The sequence below is a fragment of the Chiloscyllium punctatum genome, chromosome 11 (assembly GCF_047496795.1).
Source record: "Chiloscyllium punctatum isolate Juve2018m chromosome 11, sChiPun1.3, whole genome shotgun sequence".
Taxonomy (NCBI): Eukaryota; Metazoa; Chordata; class Chondrichthyes; order Orectolobiformes; family Hemiscylliidae; genus Chiloscyllium; species Chiloscyllium punctatum.
In genome coordinates, this window is record NC_092749.1 from 54534166 (window position 1) to 54550579 (window position 16414).

Genomic DNA, 16414 nt, shown 5'->3' on the forward strand with positions numbered 1-16414 from the left:
CTAGGCTGATACTTATATGAAAGGAGTCTCTTACAAGGTGATACAATAGGTTGGGCCTGTAGTTTTACGAATGTAGATGACAGACAACCTTTTTGAAACATGCAAGATTCTTAAGGGGTGTGACAGGATAGATGCAGAAAAGTGATTTTCCATTGATGGAGAGTCTATAACTAGAGGCATATTCTCAGAATAAGGACTCTCCCAATTAGGTCAGAGGTGAGAAGCAATCTTTTCTCAGAGGGAGATGAATTGGTGGAATTTTTTTTAAACCACAGAAAGCTATTGAGGCTAGGTCGTTTAATATATTCAAAGAAATCAAGGGTTTTAGGATAAAGGCAGGAAAGCAGAGTTGAGGGTTATCAAATCAGCCAAATAGCAGAGTAGACTCAATGGGTTGAACAGCCTATGCCTGCTCCCAAGTCTAATGATCTTATGCTAGAAAAACTGTAGAAGTAGATCAATCTCTGTATTCCATCACAGCAGACCAGCTTCCAATATTGCTTAAAGATCCATGGAAGCTCACTCTTCACTCCTAATCTATGCCCCTCAGCTCAGCCATGCCAACTCCATGCCCCTCACACTCCTACCCACCAGACTTTGTGGTAGCATGGTGGCTCAGTAGTTAGCAGTATGACCTCTCAGTACCAGGGATCAGAGTTTGGTTCCAACCTTAGGTGGGCTGTGTGCAGTTTGCATGTTGTCCCTGTGTCCACATGAGTTTCTGCTGGATGCCCTGCTTCCCTCCCACAGTCAAAAGATGCGCAGGTTAGGTGGATGAGCGATGGTTAATGTGGGTTCTGGGGTTGGGTGGCTGTGTCTGGGTGGGATGCTCTTCAGAGATTGGATGGTCTCAATGGCCTCTTTCTGCACTGTAGAGATTCTATGATTCTATCACCCAATGCCCCAGGGGAAGAGGGTGGGGAAAGGAGAATGAGAGATTGAGAGAATGAGTAAGCTGTGCTGTTCAACATGTTTTCAAGATCCCCCAAAAAATTCAGCTGAGATCATATAAAGCCTGTGGCTTGAAAATGAGGCAAAAAAGGTCTGGGAACCACAATCTAGAAACTGTTTGAATTATGCAAAATGTGCTTCACAGAAGTGTAAGACAACAAAACCTTGCACTCATGTTTGGCAAGAAAAGATACAAATAACATTTCAAAGATCCTCGTAAAGCAGAGCAAGGGGGAAGAAACAAATTGGTTCAGAGAAGGTACTCCTGAACTTGGGCCTACATGGTTCAAAACACCCAGAGGAAGTGGCCAGGGAATTGGGATACACAAGTCAGAGAGGGTGCTTGTGGCACAGTGGTAGTGTCCTGGTCTCTGAGGTAAGAGTTCTGGGTTCAAGTCCCACCTGCTCTGGAGGTGTGTAATAACATATCTGAATCAGGAAGTAACGTAAACAGCAAGTATGCGTGAACAGGACTTTGCCGGCTGGGAGATGAATAGCAAAATATTCAATGAGCTATAATAACTATCTATTCGTGTATGCCCCCTATGGCATTGTTATTTGCTTCTGTCTTTTAGACTTGAACAATGCTCTTTTTCAAAAGTTAAAATTTCTCCTCCCAAGAAAATGGCAAAAAATTGTATGTTTAAAAAATGCAGATTGAAGCAATGCCATTTTTACATCCTGAAATGAATGTGAGCTGTTTTCACTCAACATTGAGTTCAGCTCATTTGCAAAGTTCCAGTTATTGATATTCTATATACTTGTGGAAGCAAAACATTTCAGGCAACTCAAATGAGAAAGGATGCTGCTAATTAAAGAAGGACTTCCCATCATGGAACAATTTAGACACCTTCAAATGGAGAACAGAAACAATTAGCAATTTTTGGCAAGGGTAGAGGGGATGGGACAAAAAAAGCGTGATGCAGAAGTAAATAAACAAGAAACTTAAGATATAACTCCAGTAGTGTATATAAGCAATTGATCCACTTTATGATTGCTGCTGAGGAGATCGGTGTTTCTGCACAAGGTGCTTGTACTCAAATTCTACATTGAGTGGCATTGCAGCATGCCTGCAAAAAGAGGTACAACTTAAAATTTAAAGCAAATTGTACAAGCATAATGTTGCACAGTCCTTGGTTTTGAAGTTGATGGAAGCACACATGACTCTGCCAATGAAAAAAAAAACTCTTTTCCAGTGGTCATTACAGGCAAATGTGTTGGGCTGCAAGGCATCTGGTAAGCTGTGGACAACTGAATAGTGCTGGCTTGCAATGCATAATACCTGTCTGGAGACTCTCACTTTGGACAACGCTGATTTAGCAACATTGGTATTTACTACAAATGGACTTTTCTTATTTCATACATTTTGCATGTTAGAACGCTGTGTCGGCCTGACAGGCTTACAAGTTAATATTTGTTAAGAGGCTATTCTTAAGCAGATACTTGTACTTTTGAGTATTTTTAAGACTGAAGTAGATGGATACTTGATAAGAAGAGGTGAAAAGGTTATCAGGGACCAAGCATCTTTCACAGAACTAAATTAACTGGCCCCAAGAAACTAGGCAACAGGATGGATATAGCCTTACCACTATCACAAGAACAAATAAATAGATAACAAAAGTGACAATTTCAAAAATGATTCTTACAACTGGATGAAATGAAAACTACATTTCACCCATTAGCCTGAACTGAAACTTGAGTTCGAGAAATGCATCAACCAATTTTAAATAACTGTGGCTGGCAGTAGGAAAAATAGATTACTCGTTTGTTTGTTTTAAAATTAAAAAAATAATTATAACTTGAAATGCCAAATAGTCTCAGTTGTCTATTACAATGTCTGCCTTAGGTTTGTATTTATGCCATGATGACAGAAAACTCTGGTCTATACCTCAGTCAACCACTTTTGCTGATCTACACCCTGCACAATTGTTCCCATCACTTTGCACATCTCTGCAGGCAATATAATTCAATCTAGGATCACAGTGGAATGGGAGGATTGAAGTCTGAATCCTTGTACTCTTTGGTACAGGTACACAATCCCTTATCCAAAACACTTGGGACCAGCTGGTTTTCGGAATTCGGAATGTTTTGAATTTCAGAATAAGTTACAATTCAATGGTGACATTTTAAAAAAATCTTACCGAACAGCAGACTCACTGGGAGTAAAACGGGCCCGGAGACAAAATTGAGGCCTGCCAGTGCTGGGCCATGCTCCCCCAATCCACGTCGCATAAGTGACACGCATCCAGTGGATGTGGAGTTGGGTTAACCGTTTGTTTGTTTGGCGTGCAATCTTGTTAATGAGATAAAAACTTCACAAAAAAACCCTTTGGATTTTGGAGCTATTTGGATTTCGGATAAAGGGTTGTCTACCAGTATTGCCTTTAAAGATGCATTACCTGCCTACTTCAAGTCACCCCATATACAAAACGGTTAACATTAGAGGGTAAATGATCACATTTCCTCTTAACTGTACAGGGAAGTACCATGTATTTAACCCACTCAAGAAATTTCCATGAGTTACACAATATGGCTGAAATGGACTTCAAAATTTGAAAGAAGAGTGTCTCTTTGGCTCCCAGACGACAAAGTTATCTTTGCAAGATTTCTAACCAAACAAGAAATTATTAACTTCACCATGATACACTACTTCGAAATTTCTGCAAATAATGTCATGAATCCAGCCACCAGCCAAACAGCAAGTTTTCAGTGGCTACTGGCATCATCAGACTGAAACTTACCTGCTCCATTAGCATCGCCAACAGCTCCATTTTCATGCTGTGCACAAAGTGTTTGCAGGATAACTTCAGTGGCTCCCTGCCGTGGTAGAGTTACATGTTTTAGAAATGGTAAGTTGTTTTTTTTTGCAAATGACTGGCTGGTTTCTCGCCTCTTTCTCAGGAAACCTCCTTCAGGAAACAAAACAATCCACTTCCGATCCCGACTTCTGTAGTATTTTTCCAAATGTTTTCTGAGAAGAATCAGCTGCTGGTCACGATGAGCTTTACCCTGAAAATTAAAGTATCAAGATGTAATTGTTTACAGCAGACAGAGTTGATTGACATTGCAATTTGGCTCTGCATAAAGATGACTTTTATCGTCTTAAAACAAAATTCAGATTTCTCAATACCAGCAAATATGGAGTGATACAATCACAATGTAAATATAGATAGCAAGTCCATTAACCTTCCACAAAACAATCCTAAAATTTCCACACCATTCAAATTAAATTCAGGGTTTTATATTGACTAAATAATCTAGAGAACCTTTCTGTTGATTACTGACGTCAGGATACTCTTGATATAGTCTTAAAATTACCCATTCCTTGTTTGAACCAATGCCCTCCTTTGTCTTTGTTACAATTTAACTTAATGTTCATATTTGCTCAACACCATTGCACCTCTAATTTCACTGACAATATCCTTTAGTAGTTGCTTCCATTCAGGATTCCAAAATCTTGAATTTTTGCTCAAACGCTAATGCTTTGAAAGGTTGAAACAACGTTCTTGGTTCTTCTGCACACCACCTCCACGGTTCTCCTTCTTGATCAAAACTGCAACAACACTCAAAACTGTGGTCTGACTAGTGAGCCGAACTGTTTTAGTATGGCATCCCCAATTTTTGCTACTTAAATCTAGTAATCAACTTTTTGACTGCTGTGGAATGATGAGTCAACCAATCGCTTACTTGCATTCCACTATTTTCAGAACATACATAGAACACTTATGCCAACTACTTTTCTCTGCATCGACAACATTTCACAACAGTTAGAGTGAATTTCATCTGTTACTTACTTTAGCTAGCTTATTTTATAAACTTAGTTTCTATTCAGATTTGACTTCTCCCTGTTAACTCAATATAGTTAATAAATTTGATGTGTTACAACACAGAAGTGAACCCCTTTCTTAAGTAAACCAAACACTCAAAAGCTCACCTTCTGTTAAAATATGAGTGACCGAGAACTCCCAAATTTCACAATTTAAAGAAAACAACATGGATTTAAATTTTTAACTCAAAGTGAACATTAAACAATCACTATTCACAACTCTAAGCTCTCCCCTTTCTCTTAACTGCTTACTACCTGCCCACAACTCTATAACAATATGCTGTTCCAATCAGACATTTACTAAAGTTATATCAATATAATTTCAAAACCACACAGTCGTCGGCTTCTTCTGTCTTCACTCTTCTGGCTGCTGATTTGCCTGGGTCGTCTCCTTTCTTTTTACTACAAGTAGGTTTCATATGAAAAGGTACCTTTTCGTAGAGAGTATGTTTTTCTAATTTCTTTGAAAGCAAGACGTGAGATGGGTAATTAGCTTTCCACAAGTTTCTTTCTCCACGGCAGTTATTCTCTGGCCAATTTTCAAGATGCCCACATTTTATATCACCCAAACATCAGATTGTTTCATTGAATTTATCGTTTTGCCAAAATCTAACCAAACTCTATTGGGTTTTGGTATCCTGGGGCATAATTTAAACTTATTGGTTAAATTCAAATTGTTGTCAAAACAGCAATCAAAACTCAGGTATCCATTTCAGTCAAATATTACGTATTTTCAATTTTCCCGTACACTCTGGGACTGCCATATAGTCACATACACAGGTGCTTGTAATATCTCAGTTCAGAGCAGCATTCACTCTCTCTTAAAAAAGTACAGTACATGCCTTCAACTTCATAACAGATGATTGCACTTACAATAACAACTTAGAAATGGAGCAATCCTAAACAGATCCCGGAGGTAATTCACTTCACTTAAATCTCAATCCTCATTTTTCCCCACTCCTAAACAAAAGGAAAAAAATTGAACTGAGTTGTTGGATTGAGGAAGCTACAGAAAGGGAGGGGCAATGACTGAACAGTTTTTAAAAATGACTATACATTTTAAATTGGTGATGTTGAGAGATAGGAATGACATGGAATATGCTATAGGTAGCAGCAATTTAGATAGAAGGAAGAATGAGCTGCTCACTATAGGTGACCAATGTTAATGGGCGATGTTAATGGTATCCATAATAGATGGAATGCAAGGTCAGATACACAAATTGGAGTTAAATAGGTAGATTCTGAATTATCTGTTTCAGCCAAAGACTGCAGAATGGAAGAAAAATCATATCATGGTTTGCAGCTTGTGGCAAGGGCCTTAAACAATTATTTGGATTATTTGAAGCTTTAGTGTGCCAGAGTTAATATCAGTAAAGGCTGGATACCAGTGAAACAGCCTGACCACAGAGATGCTGAGGTGGTTTTGAGGATGGTATGCATATTCTATAATGTTAAGCGACGCAGAAAGGAGAAGGGAAAATACATCATCGTCCAGTCAGTTACAGAGGCTGTTACTTGTAGCAATGTTTTGGTGCTGCAGGAGATAGAAACACAATTTTAACAAAATTCTTTCATGGAGTTTGGATGTTGTTGTCTCTCCCTAGTTGCCTTTGAAAAGATGACAGTGAGTGGTCTTCTGGAATCTCTGCAGCCCGTTTGGTGACATTGAAGGAACGGTAATATATTTCCAAGTCACAATGATGGTGGCTTACAGGTGGTGGTGTTCAGAGGGGTCTGCTGCCCTTATCATTCTAGATGGTAGTGGTTATGGGTTTGGAAGGTTCTAAGGACCTTGGTGAATCTCTGCACAGTATACTAAGCATCAGTGGTGAAGGGACTAAATACTTGTAGATGTGGTGCCAATTGAGCAGGCTGCTTCATCTTGGATGGTCTAAAACTGGAGTATTGTTGCAGCTGCACTCATCTGGGTAAGTAAGGAGCATTCTATCATAATCCTTAATTGTGCCTTGTAGATGGAGGACAATCTTTAGGGTGACTGGAGATGCAATTTCTATGTTTGAATCTCTAATTGTATGAAATGACAGATGGGTAGGAATTAAAGACAACACATTTGAGGGCTTCATTGAGAAAAAGGTTTGAGATGGGGATTGCTTATACAGTAGAGGGATATATGGTAATTTGAAAAAAGGAAATTGGTGGCTCAAATTTCAAAATAACCTACAATGCTAACTAGCATAAGCCCCAGTACAGGAGGGTTGAGTGGCCATCAACCTAGCAGGAACTGGAGTTGAATCTCTGACAACATGAACTAGAAGAGCATTTGAGGAGAACTAACTTCTTACATGGAGGGAAGGTCAGTGATGAAGCAACTGAAGATGGTTGGGTCTGGGACAGTACCTTGAGAATCTTGCAGGGATCCCCTGTGGTCGTTCCCCTGAAAAAACAAGTATACCATTTTGGATACTGATTTGGGGGTGGTGGGGGGGTGGTGGGGGGGGTGCAGAAACTACTTACTAAGGGTAGAAAGAGGAATAGGGAAGTAAGGCAGGACTCCTGGGAGCTAGGATGGGAGCGGAGAGCTAAAACAGAGTTGTTATCTCTGGTTTGTTACCCATGCCACATGACAGCAAGGCAAGGAACAGGGAGTAATATCATCTGAACACATGCTGCAGGAGGATGAGAATAGGGAGGGCATGGACAGGATTAAGGTCACAGGAATGTGCTGACAGACAGCAAGCTGGTATGAAGTTGGTCTGAACTATCTACTTCAACATCAGAAGTATCTGAAATAAGGTAGGTGAGCTTACTGCATAGATAGGGACTTCAATGTTGTGGCCATTTCGGAGACATGGATAGGGCATGGTCAGGAATGGATGTTGCAGGTTCCAGGGTTTAGATCTTTCATTAAAAACAGGAAAGGCAGTAAAAGAGGGGGAGGTGTGGCCTCGTTAGTCAAGGACAGTTTAATGGTGGCTGAAAGAACATTTGACAAGGGCTCGTCTACTGAGGTAGTATGGGCAGAGGTGAGAAACAGGAGAGGAGAGGTCACACTGCTGCGAGTTGTTTTTAAAACATAGGCCTCCACAGAGTTCCAGGGATGTATAGGACAGGATCGGCAAATTCTGGGTAGGAGTGAAAGGAACAGGGTGGTCATTGTGGGGGACTTTAACTTCCCCAACATTGACTGGAAATGTTAAAACTTTAGTAAGTCGGATGGATCAGTTTTTGTCCAATGTGTGCAGGAGTGTTTCCTGACACAGTATGTCAAAGCATCGACAAGAGGGGAGGCCACACTACAGATGTGGTGCTTGGTAATGAACCAGGCCAGGTGTTTGATTTAGTGGTAAGGGGAGCACTTTGGATAAAATAACCATAATTCGGTTACGTTTAGTTGAACGATGGAAAGAGATAGGTACATTTCACAGGGGAAGAGTTATCGATAGGACAAGGGCAATTATAATGCGTTTAGGCAAGACGTAGGATGCATAGGATGGTGTAGCAAAATGCAGGGGATGGGAACAATCGAAATACAGAGCTGGTTTAAGGAACAGATGTTGCGTGTCCTTAATAGATGTGTCCCTGTTAGGCAGGGAGGAAGTGATAAGGTAAGGGAACCGTGGTTTATTAAAGAAATTGCATCTCTTGTTAACAAAAGGAGGAGGCTCATGTGATGACGAGACAAGATGGTTCCGATGAGGCGGAGTGTAACAGATGAGCTAGGAAGGATTTAAAAAGAGAGTTAAGAGCAAAGAGGGGACGGGAGCAGTCTTTAGCAGGTAGAATAAAGGAGAACCCTAAAGCTTTCTATAGGTATATGAGGAATAAAAGGATGACTAGGTTGGAATAGGGCCACTCAAAGACAGAAGTGGGAAGTTGTGTGTGGACCATGTGGAGATCAGAGAGGTGCTGAACGAATATTTCTCATCAGTTTCCCCCAGGAAAAGGAGAAGAATGAGATATTAGACTAGAAAGGATTGAGGCGAGTAAGGGAGAGGTGTTATCAATTCTAGAAAGAGTAAAAGTAGACAAGTCCCCAGGCCAGATGGGATTTATCCGAAGATTCTCTGGGAAGCTAGGGAGGTGGTGTTGGAGCCTTCAGCTTTGATCTTTGAATCTTTATTGTCTACAGGTTGAGTACCAGAGGACTGGAAGATTGCAAATGTTGTGCCCTTGTTCAAGAAGGGCAGTAGAAATGACCCAGGTAATTACAGACCAGTGAGCCTTATGTCTGTTGTAGGAAAAGTTTTGGAAAGAATAATAAGAGATAGGATTTATAATCATCTAACAAGCAACAATTTGATTGCAAATAGTCAACATAGTTTCATCAAGGACAGGTCACGTCTCAAAAACCTCAGAGTTTTTTTTGAGAAGGTGACCAAGCATGTGGATGAGGGTACGGCAGTTGACGTGTTGTACATGGATTTCAGTAAAGCCTTTGATAAGGTTCCATGTGGTAGACTATTGGAGAAAATGCAGAGGCATGGAATGGAGGGTGATCTAGCATTGTGGATTAGAAACTGGCTTTCTGTAAGAAGGCAGCAAGTGGTGGTTGTTGGAAAATATTCAGCCTGGAATCTGGTTACAAGTGGTGTGCCACAAGGATCTGTTCAGGGACCACTGCTGTTTGTCATTTTTATAAATGACTTAGACGCAGGCATAGGTGGATGGGTTAGTAACTTTGCAGATGACACTAAAGTTGGTGAAGTAGTGGACAGTGTGGAAGAATGTTACAGGTTGCAGGGGGACTTGGATAAACTGCAGAATTGGGCTAAGAGGTGGCAAATGGAGTTCAATGCAGATTGTTGTGAGGTGATTCAATTTGCAAAGAGTAACAGGAAGGCAGAATACTGGGTCAATGAAAAGATTTTTGGTAGTGTGGATGTGAAGAGGGATCTTGGAGTCCATGTACATAGATCCTTGAAAGTTGCCACCCAGGTTGATAGTGCTGTTAAGAAGGTTAGGTTTTATTGGTGGAGGGATTGCATTCCGGAGCCGTAATGTCATGCTGCAACTATACAAAATGTTAGTGGGGCCACACTTGGAATATTGTGTACAGTTCTGGTCACCCCCTTACAGGAAGGTCGCAGAAGCATTGGAAAAGTTGCAGAGGAGATTTACCAGGATATTGCCTGGTCTGGAGCGAAGGTCTTACAAGGAAAGGCTGAGTAACTTGGGTCTGTTCTCATTGGAAAGAAGGCAGCTAAGAGGAGATTTGATCGAGGCATGCAAGATGATCAGAGGATTAGATAGGGTAGACAGTGAAAGTCTTTTTCCGAGGATGATAATGTCAGCTTGTACAAGGGGGCATAACTACAAATTGATGGGTGATAGATTTAAGATAGATGTCAGATTCTTTACTCAGTGGTAAAGGCGTGGAATGCCCTGCCTGCCAATGTAGTTAACTCAGCCACATTAGGGAGATTTAAACATTCCTTGGATAAGCACATGGGTGATGATGGGATAGTGTAGAAGGATGAGGCGTAGATTAGTTCACAGGTCAGTGCAACATCGAGGGCCGAAGGGACTGTTCTGCACTATACTGTTCTACGTTCTATAACCTCTTGCAGTGATTTCCTGGAGCCAAGATGACTGACCTACTATACACGATGCAGACACAGAAAAATTCCCTTGACTCCAATCAACTCAGTTTTGCAAGAGTTTCTTGATGTCATATTCTGTTAAATGTTGCTTTTCTGTCAAGGTCGGTCATTCTCACCTCACTTCTGGAGTTCAGTTCTTTTGTCCATGTTGGGAACAAGCCTGAAACGAAGAAGCTGAATAGGCCTTATGGAACCTAAACGGAGTGTCAGTGCAGGCACCTTTGCTAGTGAGGTGTGAAAGCATGTTCAAAAACATTGATGAGAGACAGAAGAATGATAGGATGGTAACTAGCCAAGTTAAAGGTGTCATCCATCTTCTGTATAGGACATCTGGCATCTTTCCACATTAGCTAGGGGTAAGCTGTTCCAAGCTCTGCTGCACAAGTCTTCAACACAAGTCACTTTTCTCTTTTATTGGTTCCCTCTCCAACAACTGCAATCCCAGGCTACAAACTTGAGGAGCAACCCCTGGTGATGGGGATGGAAGCCTCCCATCCAGGGATGGTGAGGGCAGTGTCTGAGACATAGTCATATTCACAGAATTGTACTTTAAAGACAACGTCAGGCTGTTGCTTGACTGGTTGGTAGGACGGCTCTCACAGTTTTGGTTCTAACTTACAGATGTCAGTAAGGAAAACTTTGCAAGTGTTGCCACTAAAGCTTCCAGTGCTTAGGTTGATTCAGCATGGTTCCTTGATGTGAAAAATAGCAAAGGTGACTCCTTTATTTAAAGGGGAAGGGAGATAGAACACAGGAGACTATAGGCCAATAAGTTTAACAGTTGTCACAAAGGAATATGGCAGAAGCCATTAGTAAAGATGCTATAGCCTAGCACTTGACATTTTACTAAGGTAAACAGACAAAGTTACATGATTTTGTGGATGGGCAATGCATCAATTTAAAAATGGGGATGCCACTTAGGAACGAGTAGATAATTTGTTTTATTTAAAGGGATGAAAGTTATTGGAATTCTCTACCACAAAAAGCTTCTGAAGTTCAGTCTTTGAGAACATTTAAAAAGGTAGAAATTGATAGATTTCTGAATAGGAATGACAAAGGGTTATGGAGATAATGCCTTTTACCTGCACTAAGTGTTCAATCAACCATGTATTAAATGCCAAAAGCAGGCTTGATGGAATGAATGGACTACTCCTACTACTTTTGGAAATCACTAAGTGCAACTCTTTTATCAAGCAAAAACAGTTTATTCACATCTACTCTGTCCAGACCACTCATGATTTGAAAAGTTCAACCGAATTTCGTTTTAGCTTATCCTCCCCAAGAAAAATAGTCACAACTTCGCCAATGCATCTTTGTAACTGAAGTTTCTTATCCTTGGAACTATCCTTATAAACCTCTTCTGCACTTACTCTAACATGTTCACATCCTTCCTGAAGTGCGGTGCCCAAATCTGTATATATTACTCCAGCTGAGGTCTGGCTGATGTCTTATACAGGTCCAGCACCTCACTGTACTTGTATTCTATGTTCCTATTAATAAAGCCAAAGATACTGTATACTTGATTAAAATCACTTTCTAGACCTGCCCTGCCTATTTAGTAACTTATGTATGCACACATACGAATTAGGGCTATCAGGTCCCTTCAGCCTGCTCTGCCATTCAATAAGATCATGTCTGATCTATTTGCATTCCAAATTCAATATTTCCATCTACCTCTTTTGATTCCTTTGTCTAACAAGAATTAATCTACCTCTGCCTCAAACGGTGGAAATGGTCTCATTGAATATGCTGAAGGCAGAGTATTCCAAAGATGCACAACTCTCAGAAAAGAAATGTTTATCTTTGTCCTAAAAGGATAACCACTAAATTTTAGAACATCACCCTTTATGTACTTCAATCAAGTTTTTTTATTCATTCTTGGGATGTGGGCATTGCTGACTGGCCAGCATTTATTGCCCATTCCTAGTTACCCTTGGAGGGGAATTTGCAGCAGGGAGGAGGTCACCCATCTTCTGAACTCCACTGAAAACAAGCCCAGTCTGTTTAATCTTCCCTTTTAAGCTGAACTGGTCAGTCCAAGCTTCAAACTAGTAAACCACCTCCAAGCCATCTCCAACATACTTGCATTCTCCCTAAATAAGGAGACCAAATCTGCATACAGTGTTCAAGATGCGATCTCACTAATAACATGCTTAATTTTATGTTGCTGTGCATGCATGCTAACCTTTTAGGACTCTTGCAGTAGCACACATAGATCTCTCTGCACTTTGGAATTTTTCAGTCATTTGGTACTTAAGTAATACTCTGCTTTTTTATTCTTCCTGCCAAAGTGAACTATTTTATATTTTTCCACATTATACTCCATCTATCAGAATTTTGCCCATTCAACCTATCAAGTTTACAAACTCATTATAATCATCTTCACTACATATTTTCCTACTCTTCTTGTATCACTTCCAAATGTAGTTAACATACATTTGTTCCCTTTATCTAACTTTTTAACATAAATCTTCAAAAAGTTGAAGCCACAGTACAGAAATTTCTGCCGACCAGAAAAATACCCATTTATGCATGCTCTGTTTCTCGTCGACCAGTATTCTATCCATAAGAGTATGTTAGCATGGATGCCATGAACTCCTACTTTACACAATAAGTCTTTCTGTGACACCTTGGATTGGCAGAAGACATCCTACAAATGCAGTATGTCAATAGACTACTTCTGGTCCACAGTTGATGTTACTCCATCAAACAACTCCAATTAATTGGCTAAACATGATCGGCCTTTAATAAAACATGTTGGCTTGCCACAATGAGCTAACTTTTTTTTTAAGTGTGCAGCTTGAACTGCCTTAAATAATTGCTTAATTCTAAAATCTTCCCCAGAACAAACATCAAGCTAAGTAGCCTACGATTTCCTGCTTTCTGCCTCACACCCTCTGCAATAGACCAAAGTTATCATCAAGACATCACTATTTACTGGAGACAACACAGGATGAAAATGTTATAAACATGTTGATAACTGACATTCTATGAAATAATTAATGTAGAAAATGAAAAGTCTTGAAGCAATTTTCATCTCTGCCTCAGTAAATCCTGCTCAAGGCCATCCAAGTTACACTTTGCAACAGTAAAGTACAAGTCAGTAATTCTACCACTGATATGAGTGATAAAACAATGCAACATATTTCTGAAAATGTTTCCAGCTACAAAGAGGAAACCAAGTTTCTCAGGAATCCCATCACTCAGGAAAAGTACTAGTATTTTAAAATCAAGCTAGTGCCCAAACATTGGTCGTATTGCATGTTACTACGTAAAACAGTCATGTTAAGCTCACATATTTGTTCCAATCACAAGAACAAAAGAATCAGTATTTCAATTTTTTTGTTAAAAATGCATTAGCTACAGGTAGCAAACTCAAAGCAAGTCTCCAGGTATGGTTTACAATGAAGTTAGTAAACAAATAAGCTGAAGGTAGGTATCCAGGATACCCAAAAAATACAACATTTTAGTTAAATATAAACATGATGTACAAGTATGAATCAAAGAGAGACTGCGGTAAATAGGTCAGCAGGAGAACAGGATACAGGCAGATATGTCGATGTAGACACCTTTTTAGAATCTGCAGTTTTAAAAAAACAAAGTAAGTAGCATGGATGACTGCACTTCAATTTCAATGGAGAACATCCATAACACAAAGCAGACCTTAATGCCAACAATAAGTGACACAAATGCTTCAATTCACAGAGGATGAGAGAGAAATGGGAAACTCACCATGATGCAATGAAAAACCCAAAGACACTGATCAGATCATGTAAAAGAAGGGGTCACATTACATTAGAAAATGTTTTATATTCAATAGAAGAATGCTTATTGTTATTATTTGGTGCATAGTGCAGTTACAAGCATGATAACATGCCCTAGTTTATTTTCCAATCCCCTGACAAAAACTCCAGAATTGTCTGGAAACCATACAAGCATTATACTTCACAGTAAACAGTAATGCCTTCTATTGTTTATGAGGCTATTCTGAAAATATATGGTGCTAATTAGCAAAACATTTCCCTCACCTGTCGAATGAAGAAATCTCCATGGATGAGAGAGACAACACCGAAGTTTGTAAATTTGAAAATGTATTCCATTAGCCACATCATATGGCGAACTACCTGTTGGACAAAACAAAAAAAAAATTAATTGGCATGCTATCAGCATGAGAAAACAGCCAACTGATTGAGGACCACTGGAAATTCAACTGAATCTTAAATGTGAAAGCAACTGGCGTACCTCAAAAAATTATTGACTCTTTGCCCACCACAAAGCCATTTATGGTTGCATAAATTAATTCCAAATACAGTAACAAATACAAAATTATAATCTGAATGCAAAATCTTTGCTTCATTATTCTTTTGTCTGCACAGGAACATTAGCCCTTCATTCAATCACATCAGTCAGTACTCTTCGTTTTTGTTCTTACTGTTTAGAAAATACTTTCATTTTATCTTCAGATCTTTTTATAGTCCCCACCCTTTGTTCATGCTGTCAGTCAATTTAACAGATAAAACTGGCAAACTGACAAGAGACTCCTGCTCAAAGAAGGATGGCTTAATAAACATTATCATTTTAAAAATACAATGTAGCTAAGGCAATGCTTTGATTTAGCATTCTGCTAATTGCCAAAAGATTCAAAATCTTGAATTTTTGGAGTAAGTCTTTTAGCAGCATAGTTGTAATACTTCTAAGGTCTCAACTCCGTGAATGTTCACTCCTTAGTAACAACTTTGCAATGAAATGGACATCACAATATAAAATGATTTAGTTTTTAAAATTGTATGTATCACTTTAACCCCAAAAGGCATTCTGATCGGAATGCTTCCACTTTCTTTTAAAAAAAAAGATGCTAAACTTTATCCCTTGGAACTTGAATTGCAGACGGTGCGGTTATATTAGTCAGAGTTAGAGTATGGGTCTGAAACTGTCAAGTGCAGACTTCAGATAAGTATCAATGTGAAGATGTAACAGTGCAATAGTAATGCTTAAGACATTATATATGAATGCACATTTCATGACAATCAGACTTATTAATTCTCAAAGTCCACTGTTTTCTTGTTGCCTAAATCAAATTGCTGACAGCTGTAAATTGATAGAAGATCTTGCAAACAAAGTTTCTCTTTTGATGGAAGCTAGCTTGTTTCAAGTTCTTGGAAAGCGATCACAGTTCAGCTCAGGAACTGAATGGCCCTGGTAAAACTCAAATTAAGCATCATGAATCTAGTTTTTGCTGAGCAAGAGCAAAACCTTGAATTGTTTGGATTCATTCTGGATTAAATAGGGTTTTAACAAGGAATTCAGTTAAACAGGTTTACATGGGCTGTAGGCAATGTGCTTATTACAGAAAACAAAATAACATTATATAAGCAGCCAAGCAAAGGTTTTTGGTAGATACAAGATGAGGTTTATCCATAATTGCTAGAAAACCTGAAATCTATGAAACTATGGGGCCCTGCACAGATAGTTGCCTAGCAATCCTTTCTAGCCCTTGTATTCGGTTTCAAAATAATGAGAGAGTCATAGTCAGAGTCACAGTCATAGAGATGTACAGCATGAACAGACCCTTCAGTCCAACCCATCCATGCCGACCAGATATCCCAAACCAATCTAGTCCCACCTGCCAGCACTCAGCCCATATCCCTCCAAACCCATCCAGATGCTTTTTAAATGTTGCAATTGTACCAGCCTCCACCGCATCCTCTGGCAGCTCATTCCATACACGTACCATCCTCTGTGTGAAAAAGTTGCCCCGTAGGTCTCTTTTATATCTTTCCCCTCTCACCCTAAATCTATGCCCTCTAGCTCTGGACTCCCCGACCTCAGGGAGAAGACTTTGTCTATTTATCCTATCCATGCCCCTCATAATTTTGTAAATGTCTATAAGGTCACCCCTCAGCCTCAGATGCTCCAAGGAAAACAGCCCCATCCTGTTCAGCCTCTCCTTGTACCTCAGATCCTCCAACCCTGGCAACAACATCCTTGTAAATCTTTTCTGAACCCTTTCAAGTTTCACAACATCTTTCCAATAGGAAGGAGATCAGAATTGCACGCAATATTCCAACAGTAGCCT

General features: G+C 39.7%; 1 protein-coding gene across 7 annotated transcripts in view; it reads right to left on the minus strand.

The window, feature by feature from the left end:
- lpgat1 (lysophosphatidylglycerol acyltransferase 1) overlaps positions 1-16414 on the minus strand; it is a 118100-nt gene that overhangs the window by 62592 nt on the left and 39094 nt on the right. For all 7 annotated transcript variants that reach the window (XM_072580836.1, XM_072580835.1, XM_072580834.1 and 4 more), the window contains 2 exons: positions 14367-14462; positions 3693-3960 (listed from right to left, as the gene is read on the minus strand). In XM_072580836.1, the coding sequence (XP_072436937.1) occupies positions 3693-3960; positions 14367-14462 (364 nt within the window). The remainder of the gene's footprint in view (positions 1-3692; positions 3961-14366; positions 14463-16414) is intronic.